Source organism: Phascolarctos cinereus, unplaced genomic scaffold, assembly GCF_003287225.1.
Source record: "Phascolarctos cinereus isolate Bilbo 61053 unplaced genomic scaffold, phaCin_HiC Scaffold_1;HRSCAF=81, whole genome shotgun sequence".
Lineage (NCBI taxonomy): Eukaryota > Metazoa > Chordata > Mammalia > Diprotodontia > Phascolarctidae > Phascolarctos > Phascolarctos cinereus.
In genome coordinates this window covers 214,961,982-214,981,575 of record NW_027555514.1, presented here as the reverse complement: position 1 = coordinate 214,981,575, position 19,594 = coordinate 214,961,982, and the positions used below count along the sequence as shown (strand labels likewise).

The 19,594-nt window shown below is 42.3% G+C and overlaps 1 protein-coding gene across 1 annotated transcript; it reads left to right on the top strand.

Moving 5' to 3' along the window:
* Window positions 1-1,060: 1,060 nt before the first annotated feature.
* On the top strand, window positions 1,061-13,557 carry LOC110194104 (keratin, type II cytoskeletal 71-like). Its single transcript, XM_020966264.1, has 9 exons — window positions 1,061-1,525; window positions 4,047-4,261; window positions 5,993-6,053; window positions 6,873-6,968; window positions 8,188-8,352; window positions 9,382-9,507; window positions 11,129-11,349; window positions 12,368-12,402; window positions 13,343-13,557. Exons 1-9 carry the CDS (start codon window positions 1,061-1,063, stop codon window positions 13,555-13,557), a joined length of 1,599 nt encoding a protein of 532 aa, XP_020821923.1.
* The last annotated feature ends 6,037 nt before the right edge of the window (window positions 13,558-19,594 follow it).

Sequence of the window (19,594 nt, the reverse complement as noted above, 5' to 3'; positions counted from 1 at the left end):
CTTGGAGCCATAGGTGAGAGATGAGTGAAGGCGGACACCAAAGTCGAAATGGGCAGCCCTAAAAAGGGCTCAGCAAGCCCTCATACTATAAGTGCTGGTTCTCCTTGAACACCTCATACACCCCATACATCCAATTCCTTTACAAATGAAACCAATTATATTGAAAAAAAAATTTCAAAATATTTGGAAAAAAAAAAAAATTTCCACATCACAGGTTAAGAACTTTTCATAGAACCCTTTACGTAGTCCAACTCACTTAGATGAGGAAACTGAGGCCCACAGAGGTTAAGTGATTTGTTTAAGTTATATAAATAACAGAATTAGAATCCAAAGTAATCCTTTCTGACTTTCAATTAGAGCTCTTTCCACCATGCCAAGCTGCTGTCTCCTTATCACTCAACAACCAGGAGATAGATGAGGATTCCTCATTTTCCCCAAATGATAACGGGGCATTTTTCTAGGGGCAGTAGAGGGTAAGCTTGAACAACTGGCATTTTCTCAGTGGTTCGGATGCTTGAACCTCTGTTCAGAAGCTTGCTGTCCTGGGGAATGGCCTACCTAGCCTGCTTAGGGGAAGTCACCCCACAGTGACAGAGTGAATTCACCTCACCAAGGCTGAGGCTGCCAGTAGACCAGTGCCTCTGTCCCCCATCACCCAGAGAAGGAGCTAAGGAGCTGGAAAAGAACAACCAGGAGGAAAAAGCAACAAGTTCATCCCCTTAACCCAACTCCCTTGGAGGAGAATTGGTCTCTGGGCTAATTACTCTATGACAGCAAGTTAATTAGATAAGACCCAAATTATATGAGCAAGGCTTGCAAGCCCAGCAATTTGAATGTTTCATGTTGTTTCAGAGATGGGGAGGCTCAGCAGAGAGAAAATGATTTCTTGCTTCCAGGCAAACCAAACCCATGAATTAATGCCTGGACTGCCCCTTTAGAGTGCTAGCCTGGGTGTCAAACACATATAAGGGGATAGGCGGTTATCCCTCACACCACTGGACTGGGACTCTCAGGCTTTGCTTTCCTCCTGCTGCATCTCAGCGCCATCTCCACCAGCAACATGAGCCGCCAATTCAACTGCAAACCAGGAGTCTATGCCAAAGGAGGCTTCAGCGGCTGCTCAGCTGTGCTCTCCGGGGTTACCAGCAGCAAACTGGGTAGCTCGTCCTCTTACCAGGCAAGAAGCAAAGGGCTTGGGGGAAACTTTGGCAGTCGAAGCCTCTACAGCCTCCGAGGGACCCGGAATATCTCATTCAACATGGCTGGGGGAAATGGACTGAATGGGACTTATGGTTTGGGCAGGGGCCGACCAAGTGGCTTTGCTGGCAGCATGTTTGGCAGTGTGGCCCTAGGACCTGTGTGCCCATCAGTGTGCCCACCCGGGGGCATTCACCAGGTGACTGTTAATGAGAACCTCTTGGCTCCACTCAATGTGGAGCTAGACCCGGAGATCCAGAGAGTGAGAACCCAGGAACGGGAGCAGATGAAAGCCCTCAACAATAAGTTTGCCTCTTTCATCGATAAGGTGAGTTTGATAGAGGTTGGGGGTAATGGAGAGTGACTAGCTTTTGAAACATTTTTTCAGTTATAGAGGAAGGTCTAAAGTTAAATTTTTGGAGGGACTTCCCAAACAAAGGAGCAGTTGCTGCATTTAATCAAAACATGTGTCCCAGCAACAAAGTGAATTTACTGAGTTTTTTCTTGTTGTTTTTATGAAAAGTCTTCCTAGGGAGAATATAAAAGCTAGATCTGCTAGGTTATCTCAGGTCCTGGACAAAACCTTGTCATGAGAACCAAGAAGGGGAGAGATGAGGGGAAAAAGAAATGCAGACCTTAATCTTAAGGTTTCTCTCGATGCCATGATTCAGCTCCTGGGCCATTGTAGAGAAAAGTGCATGAGAAACAATTCTGTCTATAGCCTTGCTAGAAAAATCAAGGGAGCATTGGGACCTTCTCCCTCTTTCTGACTATGTCTTCTTCCGTGGAACCTAGGATTCCAGCCATGTGTACTTCTCAAGCACCATCATTCCTGGAATGACCCTTTCATGGAGCATGAGTTTCATTGAATTAGATATGACCTCATGGAAGGGTAAGGGGTAAGGGGACTTTGAAGAAGAGTAAAGTATCTGCTATAAATGACTATAGAAAGTCATCTGGTCTAACTATTCCCCTGCCTTCAGGCAGGTATCATAGTCTATATTTTTGCAGTTGGGACTATGAGTGCTTAATGACTTGTCACGCTGCTAGGGGAGAAGGCATGGGAAGCCTGGTCTTTTGCCTTCCAGACAGGGCTCCTTTCCTTTTGCCAGAGAAGGGGGAGGGAATAAGCATTTGTATAGCACCCAGTATGTGTCAGGCACTGTGCAAAATACTTTTTACAAATATCATCCCATTTTCTTCTCACAACAACTCTGGGAGGTGGGTGTCATTACTCTCCTCATTTTACATCTTAGGAAGCAGGTAAACTCAAATTAAGTGACTTCCCCAGGATCATATAGCCAGTAAGTGTTTGAGATCAGAATTGAACTGTGATGTTCCTGACTCCAATCTCAGCAGCACCAGCTGCCTCCACCTCATAGTAACAGGCCTTTGCAATAACGTGCAAGTCAGGATAGAAGATGTAGGTCCAGAGGTCATCCATTGGTCTATCTCTAAACTTAATCTGAACTTTGCCAGCACCAGCTTCCTGAATTGTGTGGAATCCTAGTTTCTTACTTTTGTTGGTAAGCTCACTGCCTGTGGGTCGGCCTCAGCACTACTCCCATAGCCAACTAGTGAGGGATCTGGAGGTGTCCTCGTTCTGCACTGGGAGCTCAGGATTGGAAGTGTAGCAAGCTACTTGTGTGGGGAAAACCCTATGGAGGCAGGAAGGTCTGAGTATCAAGAAAGTGAACCTTCACACCTCTCTCATTTCCACATTAAGAGAGGGAAGCTAGGCCAGGGGATGATCCAGAGGAACAGACAATCCCTGAGTTATTTTTGCTGGACAACAGAGGGTACACCTCTGATACAGGATGTGCATCCTCCAGACCAGACAACTGGCAAGGATTTCAGCTTCAGTTCATCATCCAGATGTTCCCAGCAAGTCAGACACTTAACACTGTGGAATCTATTAGTCCTTGGAGCATAGCTTACCTTGGGTCTAGTTGTCTTTGTGGTTGGTTTTCAGCAGCTGGAGAAGTTCCCTCGGGAGTTCAGGAAATAGAATACTTGGTGGATTGAGTGGCATGGAAAGAGGGGCAGTGTTGTCCAATGGAAAGAGATCTGGATTTCTGACCTGAGCTGACTTCCAGCTCTTTGACTATGCCCTTGATTCAATTTTCTGGGCTTCTGTTTCTCATCCATGCAATGAAAGCATTAGACCAGGTTACCTACAAGGTCTCTTCCAGCTCTAAAACTATGACTACCAAAATAAACTCCTGATCATCTATGTGAAGATTAGACATTTTGTAAATTATTTTTAATCATAGACAAGGTAAGAATACTAGAAATGATCTAAAAGAAACCATCTAGACTAATCCCCTCATTTTACAGCTGGGAAACTGAGTCCCAGGGGAGCAAATTGACTAATACCAATGTTGAATTCTAGGCTGAAGCTCACCTCTAATCTCCAGCTCCACTATCTATGTGTCTCCTAGTGTACTTTTAGTGCCTCTAATAGAAAAGAAACCAAACCAAAAAACATGATACAATCCAAATATTCCAAAGTCAAAGTGCTCTCCTCCTTTCTTTCATCCTTTGACCTTTGCTAAAGGAAAAGAGAGGCAGGGAAGTCTCAATCTATCTGTTTTACATGACAGGGGAACTAAAACTAATAGCAAAATGACATGTGGGAATCACCAATGAATTTAAACTACCCAAGCATCCCAGGACTACAGAGACTTGAGCACTGACCAAACTAAGGTATTCTCTGCTCCAGAAGTTAAAGAGAGGCACATGGTATTTTGAGGGATTGGGGTTATCACCTTGTTTGTTTCAGCCACCCTCACAATCTAGGTGAATGGAATCTCTTCAATTAGGTTCTAACTTCTGGGGTTGGGTTCTAGGTGCGGTTCCTAGAACAACAGAACCAGGTCCTGGAGACCAAGTGGAACTTGCTGCAGCAGCTGGACCTGAGTAACTGCAAGAACAACCTGGAGCCCATTTATGAGGGCCACATTGGCAACCTGAGGAGGCAGCTGGAGGCCCTGTCAGGGGACAGGGTGAGACTGGACTCTGAGCTGAGGAACTTGCGCGATGTTGTGGAGGACTACAAGAAGAGGTGAGAAGAGAGGTGATCCCTGGGGACTGGGTGCCTGGACCCCAGAGACCAAATTGGCATCCTACAGAATTGGGCCATGTCAGGGCTTTTTCATCAGTTTCTGCAAGAGAAGCTTGAGCTTGAAGTTTAGGGGTTGGGGAGAAGGCTAGTATGCCCCTAGTGTTAATCCCTTAGTAACATCATATAGGATGCCAGCAATTCCTAGAAGGACTGCCCTAGTCTGACATAGGGACACACACACATACATATACATATAGGTACATACGCATATATGTATGTATGTGTGTGTGTGTATCATACCTGTTGCGTGGTGGTTGTTATGACCATTTCTGTACTTCGCCTACACCTAGAACCTGGATGATCATAAGGCAGAGAAGTAGCATGAGACGAGCATTTGAATTGTCATATTTACCATTAGTTCTGCATTATAATATTCCATTGTAGTCACGTACCATAATTTGGAATTATGTACAATAATTCCTTAGTCGATAGTCATCATTTTGTTTCCACTTTTTTGCAATCACAAAAAATGTTACTCACTCTGATACTTTTGTATACAGGGGACTTTGGTTTCTGTCTTTGAATTCCTTAGGGGTAGATGCCTAGCAGTGGAATCTTTGGTTCAAAGGGTCTAGACATTTTAATATGTTCCCCTCAGCACTTGGTTTTAAAAATAATTCCAAATAGTCTTATAGAATGGTTGGGCCAATTCACCAATCTGTGTTTCTGTTTCCCCGTGGACTTTCTAGTACTATTTCTTCTTCTTTTTTACCATCTTTTCCAATTTTCTGAGTGTCAGGTAAACTTCAGAGTTGTTGTGATTTGCATTTCTCTTATTATTTGCGGCTTGAAGTAATCTTTCCTATGGTTGTTAATAGCTTGCAATTCTCCTTTTAAAAACTACTTGTTCATATTATTATTGAGTTCATAACTTATTGAGAAGTGGTTCTTGGTACTTTATATTTGTCTAAATTCTCTACATGGCTTGGATTTCATACCTTTATCAGAGAATTTGAAGAAAAACCATTTTTTTTTTCTCAAATGAGTTTCCTTTTTTTTAGATCTTAGCTGCATTGATTTTGTTCCTGCAAAAACCTTTTAATTTAATGTAATCAAAAATATCTATTTTACCTTTTGTGATCTCTAACCCTTATTTGATTAAGAATTCTCCTCTAGCCATAGGAATTGAAGATATCTTCATCAACTTTCCTTCAATCTTTTTTTCTGATGTAGCCCACTGATTTAAGTTGAGGGACCATTTGAAACTTATTGTGGCATATGATGTAGGATGCTGGTCTAGACTTATTTATACTACTAATAATATTCCTTTTGTTGTGAGTACAGAGCCCTGGTTTCCTCTTCCTTTTGTGTCTCCTTTGAGGGATATAGGTAGGGCTCTGCACATAAGGACATTCTAGAAAGTATATAGGAGCAGCTAACTAGGTGGTGTAATTGGATAGAGTGCTGAGCCTGGAGCCAGGAAGACTCCCTTTCCATGAGTTCAAATCTGATTCAGACATTTGCTAGCTGTGTGACCTTGGGCAAGTCACTTAACCTTATTTGCCTCAGTTTCCTCATCTGTAAAAATGATCTGGAAAAGGAAATGGCAAACCATTCTAGTACTTTTGCCAAGAAAAACCCCAAATGGGGTCATGAAGAGTTGGACACTACTGAACACAGCTGAACAACAACAACAAAAGTATATTCACTGATCAGCTATCCCTCTTTCAGGTATGAGGAGGAGATCAACAGGCGAACAGCTACAGAAAATGAATTTGTGCTGCTCAAGAAGGTGAGTTGTAGAGGCTTCTGAAGCCTTGGGTGGGTTGCCATCTTTCCACTCTTTACTGTCACTTGCTACGAGCTATTTCAAGACCAACGAGGACTAGAGGTGGAAGAGATCATGATGAAAATTCCAGAAGAGAGAAAGCTCTTAGGGGAGGTGGAGGTGAAGGAGGACTTCAGAAATATTTTCAAGCAGATGATGATTGCCCTAAAGCAAGGATTAATCTGGAGTCCATGAATAGATTTCAGGGGATCTATGAACTTGGATGGGAAAAAAAATACATATTTATTTTTACTAACCTCTAACTGAAATTTAGCATTTTGTACAAGTATTTAAAACATTATTCTGAGAAAGGGTTCATAGGCTTCAACAGACTATCAAAGGGGGCCCATGACACACATGATAGTAAGGACCTGTACCCTAGGTTGCCTAGGCAAATCTTCCCTGAGAACCAAAGGAAAGGGGTTTCCATTGCAGCAAGGACATAGATCAGACTGCAGGAGGGACTTCTAAACTATCAGTAACATTAAGAAGGCAGCTGGGGACACCCTTTCGGAAGAGCTGTCCTGTCAAATCCAGATTCCTTGTCTTTAGAGCCTTATGCTTTTCCACTATGCCATGATGTGTATGTGGTTGCTAGAGGACATCTACCATTTCCTGGAGATCCTTCAGTTTCCTCCTTTGCAACCTAGCACTGGAGAAAGGAGCCTAGTTCTCCCTCTTGATACTTGGTGACTGGAGCTTGAGGAGAAGTCTCTCCTACTTTTCTATGAAGAACAGGCAGTAATTGGAGTATGTTTTTTTTGGGGGGGGTGTCTCCCCTAGGATGTGGATGCTGCTTACACGAATAAAGTAGAACTGCAAGCCAAGGTAGAATCCCTGGACCAAGAGACCAAGTTCCTGAAGTGTCTGTTTGAAGCGGTAAGTTTTCATTGCAGACAATATCCTTGAGAGTTCTCATTTCTCTGACACTTAGCCACCAAGCTGAATGAGGAGCAGTAGATTGAGGGGAAGTAGATTCTAGTTTGTAACAAGGAAAATCTTCCTAATAATCAGAACTATCTCCAAGTGAAATGAGTAGCTGAATGACCCTTCTCAGGGATCTTATGGAAGGGATTCTTTCAAGTATGTACTTGATGATCAATGAGGTTTCCCATGTACTATGTTGTGCTGGATGCCAGAGTTACAAAGACAGCTAGAACATAGAACCTGCTTTCAGGAAACTTAACAACTGAAGGTAGAGTGATGGAAGCACACATACAAATCAGCCAATATACTAGAACAGGGGTCTCTAAGCAGTTTTTAAAAAATCACATATCCCCATCAAATTTTTTTTGAGCATGTATGCTCAATATATGGTGTGTGTGTGTGTGTTTGTGCATACACACACATATATGTGTATATATACACATTTATAAATATGTAATTTACTTATTTATGCATTATATAATATGCTATTATAATGATAATGTGCATTTTTATCAATCATACATAAAGGTAGAAATTTTAAAAAGGTGAGACAAAGATGAAATAATGCTTGATCACCATAGGGAGCCCCTGGAGTTTATTGAGTAGGGGAGGGACATGGTTAGACCTGCACTTTAGGAAAATTTCTTTGGCAATAGGGCAGAGGATGAATTGGAGAAGGGAGAGACTTCAGCAAGGAGACTAATTCAAGTAGTCCAGGAGACTATTACAGTCATCTAGGTGAAGTGATTGAGTGTCAGAGCTACAAGAGTATGAGACTACAGAGGAGGGGACAGATTCCAGACATGTGGAAGTAGAGATGACAGGATTTGGCAAATGATTGGATATGTGGAGTGAGGAGTCAAGGGTGACACCAAGGTTGTGGACTTTGGGACTGGGTGTATCTTTAGACACTGTCCAGAGATCTGGTTTCCTGAACAAAATGTATACTTGACAGGCTTGGAGAAATATTTCTACTCTAATGATGGGAGAAGAATAGGGGCTGAGGAGCAGGGCTCTTTGAAGGCAATGAAGAATTAGACCAATGGCCTTTTGGGCAAAGCATACTTTTTGAACTTTTGTGGGGAAGAAGGAAAATTGCTTCCAGGAATTTGTTCCAACCTTGGCCCATAAGAGGGCTCTCATTCTGAGGCTGTCTTTGTACCCATGGTAGGAGATTGCTCAGATCCAGTCCCACATCAGTGACACATCTGTTATCCTCTCCATGGACAATAACCGAGACCTGAACTTGGATAGCATCATCGATGAAGTCAGAGACAAGTATGAGGAGATTGCCATGAAGAGCAAGACTGATGCTGAGAACTTGTACCAGACCAAGGTGAGGCTGGGGGTGGCTCCAAGGAGCACTGGCTTCAGTGAGCATAGAGGCATGTGATCTGAGGAGCATCCTAACATTTCCTAGGGGTAAGAGGAGAGGGTTTGAGCTGCCTTTCTGCCATATCACACCCGCTGCAAGTCACCAATAATCCCTAGAAACATTAATCTCTCCCCTATAACACAGCATCATGTAGATCTCTCTAGCCTGAAGAGCAAGGTTTCTAACATTTTGTGGGAGGGAGCAATGAATTTAGGATTCTGGAGATTTGAGAAACATTCCTTGACTTCTAACAGTCATGGAGAATCAAAGTGCTGAAAATCAGACAGAAGCCACTGATCAGAGATGAACCAGAGAATAAGCTTCAATTCAATTCAATCAACATTTGTTAAGCATTTTTATTGTGTTCAGAGTGCCATGCTAGGAACTGACAGATATATGGTGTTTACATAAGACACTCTCCCTGCCCTTATGGAGCTAGTGGGGAAAGAAACTCACCCAGAGAGCTAAAACACAAACTATTATGTGATAAGAAAAAGGAACAGAAAAAATGCTATGTGATGTCCAAGGATCGTGGCTGTTCCTAACTAGGGGGATTAAGGAAGGCTTCCTGGAGGAGTTGGTGACATTTAGGCTGGGTTTTAAAGGATGGACAAAAATCCAACAAGTTAAAAGGGTAGCATTGCAGGCATAGGCAACAGTCTGAATAAAGGTCAGGAGCAAGGTTTGAAATTGTCCTTTACAGTTTGACTTAGTCTCAAAAGAGAATTTCCAAATCCTATTGGACCTTCAAATTTTGCCCAGATTTTATCTGAATGTCCCAAGGAGTCTCTTTCTGCTGGACCTAGATTCCATTTTTATTAGGCTTTGCCCCTAGTTTGTTTTCAAAGCTGGTGCTAATCCATATAATGTGAACCCCATAACTCCAAAGATGGAAGAGGGAGGAGAGCATAGGGTTCAGTTCCTCATTCTAGGGAGAGAGAAGGAGCAAGAAGAATGTGTTGTCAATGAGTTCTATTTTGCGGTCCCAAGTTCCAGGAACTGCAGTTGGTGGCCGGCAGGCATGGAGACGACCTCAAACAAACCAAGAATGAGATCTCAGAATTGAGCCGGCTCATCCAGAGGCTTCGTTCAGAGATTGAGAACGTGAAGAAGCAGGTGAGGTGGATTGGCTGACTCTGGTCCAATGGTCAGTTGCGGTGGGGGAGGAGTGGGGCTCTAATAATCAGTGTCCTGCATCTCTTACTCAACAAAGAATGGGTCAGTGAAGTCAGGGGCTCAAATAGTGTGGAGCTAAACATCTTTAGGGGCTACTTTTTACATGTGGATTTGAGAAGATCAAGGAGGGAGATGTATAACTTCAAATTATTGATGGAGGGTGCCACACATGCAGAGATCTCCTTCCTTCCTTCTTCCTTCCTTCCTTCCTTCCTTCCTTCCTTCCTTCCTTCCTTCCTTCCTTCCTTCCTTCCTTCCTTCCTTCCTTCCTTTCTTTCTTCTTTTCTTCCGTATTTATTGAATGCTTACTATGTATTCTGGCTTGTGCTGGGCTCTGAGATGACATATAAGAGATGTATAAGGAGACAAGGTAGTACAACAGAAAGATGACTGACTTGGAAGTAAAAATCCTGTGTTCAAATTCTGCTTCTGATGCTTACTACCTGTATGACATTTGACATGTCACTTAAATGCCATGGGCTTCAGTTTCCTCATGTGTAAAATTGGGAAATGGATTGGAAGTCCTCTAAGGTCCTTTCCAGTCCTATGACCCATGACTTTATGATTTGTAATATGAGGGGGCTAGACTAGATTGCTTCTGAGGACCCTTCTGGCTCTAGACCTATCTATCTATCTGACACTAAGACAATACCTGTCCTCTAGGATCTTACCATCTAGAATCCCACCTCATGAATCTACAATCCCAGCACATGAATCTAGAACCCTGCATGGGGATTTAGAATCCAAACATGTTAGTCTGAGATCTCAGCACATGGATTTAGAATCTTAGCACATGAATCTAGAGCCCTGTACATGGATCTAGAATCCTAGTAGGTGAATCTAGAGTCTTAGTGGTGGGTCTAAAATCCTAGTACATGAAAATCTAGGTCCATTTCATCTAACTCCTAATTTTACAGAGAAGACTGAAGCCCAACTTTAATGGTGGGAACTCCAGGCAGGAATTTAGGGTTAGAGTTAAGGTTAGTTTGGAAGAATGCTCAGTATCAGGATGGGATAAGCCCTGAACATGCCATTACTCTAAGTCAATCATCACAAATGACAGAACAAGAGGAAAGAGGCTTCCATCTGAGCAGGAGCAAATAAAGGTATTTTAAAAATAGTATCTAAGGCTAGGAGATTCTTTAGATAGCATTTGGTGCAGTCCCTCATTTCACAGGAAACCAAGACCCAGAGAAGTTTACCCAAGATCACACAAGTAATATGCTGTACTAAGTAGTAGTATTAAGACCTGATTTAAACCTAGGACCTCTGCCTCCAAGTCTTGGAACCTTTTCACCAAATATTCCCTCTATCTGGCTTCAAATCCAGTGCTGTTTTAAAGAATTCCTCAGGTCTATTGACCTGAGAAATAAGAAAATTAGAAATGAGAAAATGTCATCTCAAGGGGTTGTTGGCATCTCTATCTGCAGAAATCTTTAGGAGTCTGAAATATGGTTAAGGAAGAGAGGTTGCCCAAAGGCAAGAAGATGAGTTGGATACTTCCTTCCTCCTTCCTCCTACCTTCCCAAATCTTCTGACACTTTGAATTCTATCTCTGCAGTGCTCCAACCTGGAGATGGCCATTGCAGATGCTGAGCAACGAGGAGACAGTGCCCTGAAAGATGCCAGGGCCAAGCTGGATGAACTGGAGGGTGCCCTGCACACTGCCAAGGAGGAGCTGGCCCGCCTATTGCGGGAATACCAGGAGCTGATGAGCGTCAAGCTGTCCCTCGATGTTGAGATTGCCACCTACAAGAAGCTACTGGAAAGTGAAGAGTGCAGGTAAGGGCTAATTTCCATCTGTAGACTAGTGCTACACTTTAAATTCAGGAAGAAAGGAATGAGAAAAGGAAATCCACCCTAATCTGGTGGTGATGATATTCAGATTTTCAGGGTAATGGCATTAGAACACTTCTAAGGGAGGCAGGGAATCTTGATTTATTGGTTTGGAATTTTGGGGTCATGTCTACACTTTCCCAAAAATGGGAGTTTTCAATTCGGTTCACCAAACATAACATATACAAGGCACTACTACGTGCAAGTCTCTATCCTAGGTCTGAGTGATATCAGGACGAGAATAAGCAGTTTCTGGCTTAAATATATAATAAACTATTCAGGTGATAGAGGGTTTGGGAAGGGGAACTCTTAGATGAGGAGGCTCTTTTTTAACAATGTACCTTCTCTATAACTTAGAACAGTCTTTGAGAGTTGCCAAGAGTACTGACAAGTTATGGTACTTGCCCAAGCTTAGATAGCCAGTATGTATCAGAGTCAGGAATTGAACTCAGGTCTTCCTGGCTCCAAGTCCAGTTCTTTAACCATGATAACAACACTGTGATAGGACTTGCACAAATAACGATAGTGAAAGTAAAATTGAGGAGGTAGAGAATACTAAAAATTGAGGTTTCTGTGGAGGGAGTGGGAAATCAAGAAAGAGTTCCTAGAAGAGGTGGCACCTGGGCTGAGCCTTGAAAGAAGACAAAGATTCTGAGAAGATTCTGAGAGATGAAGAGTGAGTGTATGAGGAGGTTGGAGAGTGACACAGGTAACATGCATTATTGAATGGACATTAATGGCCCTCTGCTCCAGGAGTGGTACCCAATGATCCATCTGGTCATGATAGTGTTGAAAGCAATATGTAGTTAAGTCACCTATTCTGAGTGATTCAGATACTTCTCACACCAGAGGGTGGGGGTTGTAAATATTACTTCTCAGACTTTTATTCATCCTCCAAGGAGGGTTTGGAGAAGAGACTGCTGGTTGGAAGACTGACCTATCCTGTTTTGTTTTCCCTCTACAGAATGTCTGGAGAATTCCCATCCTCTGTCAGCATCTGTAAGTACCTTGAATTATAAAAACTGTGGGACCATAATCATAGACACAGAACCTTGTGAGGTGGGGAGTGAAAATTGTATTATTCTCATTTTGCTGATGTAGAAACTGAAAGAAAAAGAGAGGTATGTCACTGTTTAAGATCAAACAGCTAGTTAAAGGCAGAGTCAGGACAAAAACTCAAATCACCTCAGTCCAGGGCTGTGTCCACCAGACCATCATGAGAATTTTTGGTCAAGTAGAAGTACCCACTTCTACATAAACACTTTGCAAAGGTTAAAGTGCTAAACAGGTATTACGTTTTAGTTATGGCTAGTACAGTCACTAGAGTATTACTATGTTGCTACAGGAGGGAAAGGAGAGAATGGAGACAGAGCCTAGGAAGCCATCTAGGAGAACAAATAGGTTTTTCTATCATCTAGAGGCCAAGGCCAGAGGAATGGTCAGAAAAGTGTTGAGGTCAGGTTATTATAGAGGAATAATCAGAAGGCCATGGTTACAGACTGGATAGTTGAGGACCAAGAAAGCCTATCCTTTGGATGCTTTCCTGGGGAAAAGGAGAATGTTTAACCTGAACTAGTTCCCCTGTCAAATATTGCTTTGTGAGCTGGCCTCTAAAGGGTGAACCCAGGTTTGAGAGGGCTGCAGTGGAAACTTGAAAGGGCTCTGATCCTGGCTCTGAGAATTATTAGCACGATCCTGAACAGGTCATACTCTCTGTGAGCTTGTTTCCATACGTATTGGATGAGTATAATACACTTAGATGCCTTAGCTCCCAAAGTTGTAGTGAAGGAAATCTTTAATATACCTTAGAGCACTCTACAAATGTGATATAGACATGTCTTCATTCTGGCCCTGAGTTGAGTGGGAGGTGGTGGGGGAAGGACACATCCTATATGACAGGGTGTCAGGGATAAACTGACACCTGACTCTCAACTTGCAGCTGTCATCAGCAGTACCAGTGGAAGCAGTGGTTATGGCTACCTTCCGAGCTCTGTCAGTGGTAGCTACGTGGCTTCCAGTGGGTCCTGTATCTCTGGAGTCTGCAGCACACGGGCCAGGGATGGCAAGAACCAAAGTTCCAGTGTTGGTGACTACAAGGACACCCTGAGCAAATCCTCTAGCCTGGGTTCTCCCATCAGGAAAACCAGCCGATAGATGCTCTGCAACGTTTTCTCCTGCTGACTGTCCTCACTGGTCACCACAGCTCCAGCCCTCCATGCTACACATCTCTGCCCTGAACTGCTTGTCCTGGGGCACTATCAGCCAAAATTCTTTTGTTTTCCTAAGTCCTCAGCCTTTTCTGAATCTGCCTGGTCCTGGGGCAACACTGGATTCCTAAACTACTTCTTTTACTTCTTGCCCCTCTTTCTTGTTTCTTTCTTTTGCCCCCCAGGTCCATGGCTATGCCCACACTGACCACATCCTGAACACACTTCATGTCTACCTCTCTTGCCTTTTCTATGCTCTAGACTGCAGCTGGAACTCCAGCAATCATGGAATTCCCTCTCTCTGGATCTTCTTAGCTCCTCTGGTCACCTAACCTGTGCCTTCTTGGACCCTAGAACCCACTAGTCCTGATATGTCAGGGGCTCGGCAGTCAGACAGTGAATACCATCCTTTTCTAACTCCTGTCTTGGCCACCTACTGATTCTGGGCTAGAGGGGCAAAAAGTGCCAGGAGTGACTTGGTCATCCCTTGGTTAAACCTACCTGGTTCACTTCCAGCTATATTAAATGTAATTCAGATCCATGGAAGGATCTTTTGTCTTTATTTTCTCATAACCAAAGCAGAGGCTGAGAAATACCATTGGCTTTTCTCATCTTTCTTTCACTCTTTTGACTTTCTCCATATTTCAATAAACAGCAAGATCAATATAACTTGGTCTCTGAGTATTTAAAATACACAATTCTATGGTCACTCATATATAAAAACGTGATAATATACAAACAATGTACTCACACATATGTACATAGACATGCACATAAAACACACATAGACATGCATAGGCAGGCCTATGAACATATGCATGTATGTGAACACATTGCCACACACATAGGAATAACTACATGCATGTATTCACATATTTTATATACAGATATACATATTTGCATCCATTCATAAATAATCACATAAATGTATAAACACATACACATTTACTAACATTTATATACTGACATGAAGAAATATATAATCAGATGCACATAAATTTACATAACATACAAATAAATCTACAATGATATACACATGTTTGCTCACATATATAAATATATACATGATACATGTGCATCCACACACAAAATTACATGCATAGATTCACCCATACATATACAGATACAAGACACAACACACATGCACACTCACATATGGATTACACAATGTGTAATGTTATATACATACACAAAAATACACAAACAAATCCACATACCCTTCATGCACTTGTACACATGCAGGCACATGCTCACAAACATACGTGCAAATATATATTAGTGAGTTCATATATATACTCATACACATATGCAGATAGCACATGCACCTGGCTACTCCCAGAAGGGGTGCTACATGTAATATACACAAAAACATACATTTCTTGGGGCAGCTAGGTGGTGTGGTGGATAGAGCACCGGCCCTGAAGGCAGGAGGACCTGAGTTCAAATCCAGCCTCAGACCAAACACTTGACACTTACTAGCTGTGTGACCCTGGGCAAGTCACTTAACCCCAATAGCCAAAAAAAACCCCAAACAAAAATAAAAACCATACACTGCCACACTGTCTCTGGAGTAGTAAAAGTGAAAACTCTACCAAATGATGAGGGTTCTGGGAGACTATGAAGTCCAGGGAGAGTGGAGTCATAGGATTCAGTCTGAGAAGGGTCCCTGAGGGAAGGAAGGGATGAAAGAAGGTCTGAAAGGAAGAAAGGGTAGTAAGACATAGTGGAAAATCCACTAGTTTGGGAGTCAAAGGACCTGGGTTCAAATTTGCCACTTACTATCTATATGATCTTGGACAAGTTCCTTCCCTCTCTGGGTCTCAGTTTCCTCATCTGTAAAATGAAAGGATTTTGTGAGATAGCCTCTTCTAAGTCTCCTTCCTTTTATATATGTCTCATCCTATTATCTGGAAGGAATTTCTTAGGCAAAACACTAGCCAAATACTAATAGATGAGCAAACAGCATCAGTCTCTATCTGCCTTCTCTGCCACTTGGATCTGGAGGTGAGGGTGCATATTAGAGGGCAGTGAGAGCCATGTGAGGTTGGGAGAAAGCTGTAATTTTGGCCTTTTTCCATAGGACATTAGGACCTCTTGGGGCAGCACCCCAAGCTAGCTTAGGGGGAGCTGGATTTGAGGTTGGCTTCAGCGCAATTACCCCCTTGTCTGATGGAAAAAGTGTCACACAATTAGGGATAGACCCAGGAAGGCAATAAAAAAAAGTCCTCAAGCTGACTCCCACTTCCTGGGGTCCATGGTTGTGGAGGAAGAGACAGAGAGTACTGGGGAAGGAGATGAAGCACATAAAGTTTGGTGAAGAGGACAGCCATGTCTTGCTCCATGTGATGTGCTGTTGTCAAATGCCGGAGCCCTTTGGGGTTTGATGGCCTGGCCTAGTCTGGCCTGCCTGCTGCTGCAGATGGATATACAGAAGGCAGAAGACAAGTTGAGCTCTGGGTTCAGCCTGCTCAGCACCTCCTTCCTTTCCCTTCAGGGTTCCCAATATGCACAGAAAAACCTATAGGGAACCTTGCCAGGAAATTGGGGGGCTTGGAATCACCCTCCTACATTGTTCTTCAAACTGGCTTCAGAAGGGGCAGTTTAGTAGCTCTGGGGGTGGGAGGGGGTATGAAATAGCAACCTGACAGTCAGTGTGAAGTGGAGTCATATATAAATAATAAACAAACAAATAAATAAAAACAAATATAAATATAAAATATAAAGAAGGAAAACAAATAATGATAAATAAAATATTATATATAAGTAAATAATTTTAATAATAATGAAATTGGAAGGTGGGGGAGGCAGCTAAAGTCTCACTGTAACTTTTCAAGAAAAGGGGACAGAAGGGGGCAGCTAGGTGGTGCAGTGGATAGAGCACCAGCCCTGGATTCAGGAGGACCTGAGTTCAAATGTGGCCTCAGACACTTAACACTTACTAGCTGTGTGACCATGGGCAAGTCACTTAACGCCATTGCCTAGCCAAAAAAAAAAAAGGGCATGGCTAATTGAGTGCTGGGGAAAGAGGAAGGACCAGATGACCACAACCTTCCCTTTCAGCCCTTGGCATCAAATGGCACCAGGATATGTTTTTACTGTCACTTTTCAGGTGGGATTGGGTGTGAGGAGAAGAAGGAGGAAAAAGGAAGGGTTTGGGGGGGGTGTTCTGTTTCTACATTGCAGGGTGGGGAACCTGCAGCCTTAAGGCTTCTAGATCCTTAAGTGTGGCCTTTTGACTGAATCCAAATTTTATTGCCCTGTATCTAGGGCAATAGAACAAAATTCTAAAGATGAAGTAAAACCTTAGTTCTCCACCCCTCCCCACTTTCCACCTGTTATAAAGAAATTGAAGCCAGAGAAGTTCAGTGTTTTGCCTAAAGTCACATATAGAGTCAGAACACTATAATTTGAACCCAAGGTCTTGGGCCACAAATCCAGCTCTCTTCCCACTGCACCATATTGGATGAAGTCAAATGTGGCCAGGAGTTGCTTAGAACAGGGGCTCTTGATTTTTGGGGGAGGGTCATAGATCTCTTTGGCAGCTTAGTGGAGTCAAGGACTCCTCAGAATCATGTTTTCAAATGCATAAAATAAAATATGTAGGGTCAAACCACTCTATCTTCATCCAGAGAAAGAACTGATAAATAGAAGTATGTATAGAATAATTTTTACGTACATATATACACCTATTTGTGTCTAATGGTAGCCATCTCTAGGGAAGAGTAGGGGAGTGTTGAGGGCTGATCTTAAGAGTCTGATAAGGGTTTAAGATCCAAGGCAGAGTTTGACCTCTGCCCAGGCTTTTACCCGAAAGGGCTCAATGATTAAGTGGTACAGTTCTCCAATCCCTTCCTGATTAGGAGGTCCCTGAGACATTCCCTCTCACTCTTTGAACCTTAGATTTACACATTCACTCCTCTATGCAGGTGGCGCCAAGGCGCCTGGGAAAACCTTGGAAAATACAACCCAATCTAGGAACCCTGATAACGAGGAAATGTATGTTGTCACGTCCTCAGCAGATGTTTTGGGGAGTATCTCATAGGGAGGACTCTTTGAAGTTAGGCTAGATTTTCTCTATATATCCTGTACCCTCAGATGAATAAACTGAGTCAGTTTTCTGCTCTGCCTGGCCCATGTCTCAAGTTTATTTCACACCTTTCCATTCGGTGTACAATCTGGTTGCCGGCAACATTTTGGTAAAAGCCTGGGCAGAGGTCAAACTCTGCCTTGGATCTTAAACCCTTATCAGACTCTTAAGATCGGCCCTCAACAGGGGAGAGAAAGAAAAAAAGAAAAGAAATTTAAATGATAACTTTATTATATATTTAAAAGGAATAGCAAATTGTATATAATAGATTTGCAGTTTCATGTACAGTCATCTTTTTTAAAAAAGCAATTATACTATATTATAGAATTGCTTGTTTTATTGTATAAATTAAAAATTAAATAAAAATTAAAAAAAGAAAACCAATTATATTGAAATATAAAATTTTAAAAAAGAACAAGTTTACTAGGCACCGAGTAGAAAACCTCTGGTTAGAACCACTGCTTGAGGTCTCCCCAACATCAGTCAAACGCAATAGAGTGAGCAGGAACAATGAAGGACCTGCAAGACTTGTTGGGGTACTTAAAAAACAGAGGCAGGAGAGGAATCACTGAATTGGACAATCCCAGAATCCCAGAGTTGGAAGAGACCTTACAGGTCATTTAATTCAAGTGTTCCTGAGTAGGACGATCCTCTATAATGTAAGAAGAAATTGTCATGCAGTCTCAAGGTGGTGGTTGGCAGGTTCAGTAGGTGGAGGTAAGACCCAGAAGCTCTGGTGGAGAAATCTGGCTGCAAGATTTCCTTCTTTCTTGCCAATTTGGCTGCATGCCCCTCTACCACCCTTGCCCCATTGAGGAGGTATGAGGTTGAGATCCACATGAGGGCAAATGCTGAGAATGGCTTCCTATCCTACACTTTCCCTTTGTCTCCCAGCTATCTCTATTCCTTCCCCCTCCCTACTCCAAAATTCAGATAAGGGTCACTAGCTTGGGCAGGAGTTGGCCTGATGACTGACTTTAATTGTTCCTCCTAGGTCCACCACTAATTAATTTGCTACATGGTCTTTGAGCCTCAATTTTCTGTAAGATAAACCTTGGAGTATTGTTTTTTTCTTTTTTTAATTTAGGGTAGAAGGGAGAAGAGAGCTAGACATGATTAAAGAAAAGTGAAATGGGGGGTTTGGCTGGCTTGAAGGTCCAGTCCTTATAGCATGTGCCAATATCTGCTGAATTATAAGATAAAGGAGAGAAAAGAAGGTCATTGAGTTATTTATTTTTTAAATTAACAGAAGAGAACAAAGGCAGGTCAGATAGAATCACTGACAAATGTTACATGTTGAATTTATTATATATTTTTAAAGAAAGTCAACTGTGGGCTCAGATTCCTTGAGTCTGTCCAATAGTAAGGATTCTTCAAATCACGCCCACCCTGACCTGTGTTCTAATAAATCTTGTCCTTGACCAAAAAAAAACCAACTGTACACAAAAGAGATGAGATGAATTTCATTATTACTTTCTAGAGCTTTTCATTATTACATTCTAGAGCTAGAAAGTAATGATGAAATTCATCTGGAGGAAAGAAAAGTCAATCTCTAGGGAAATAATTTTAAACATTAGATTGTAATTTTAAAGCAATAATCATCAAAATTATTTAGTGTTGACTCAAAAATAGGTTGATAAAGAACAACCTGGAAAGACTAACATGAACTGAGGTTGGGTCAACTGAGCAAAACCAGGAGAACACTGTACATAGTAAAAGCAGCATTGTGGGATGATCAATTATGATTGACTTAGCTCTTCTCAGCAATACAGTGATCCAAGACAATTCCAAGAGAATTGTGATGGAAAATGCTATCCACATCCAGAGAAACAATTATGGAGTCTGAATGCAGATTGAAGCATCCTATTTTCACTTTTTTGTGGCTTTTCCTTTTGTT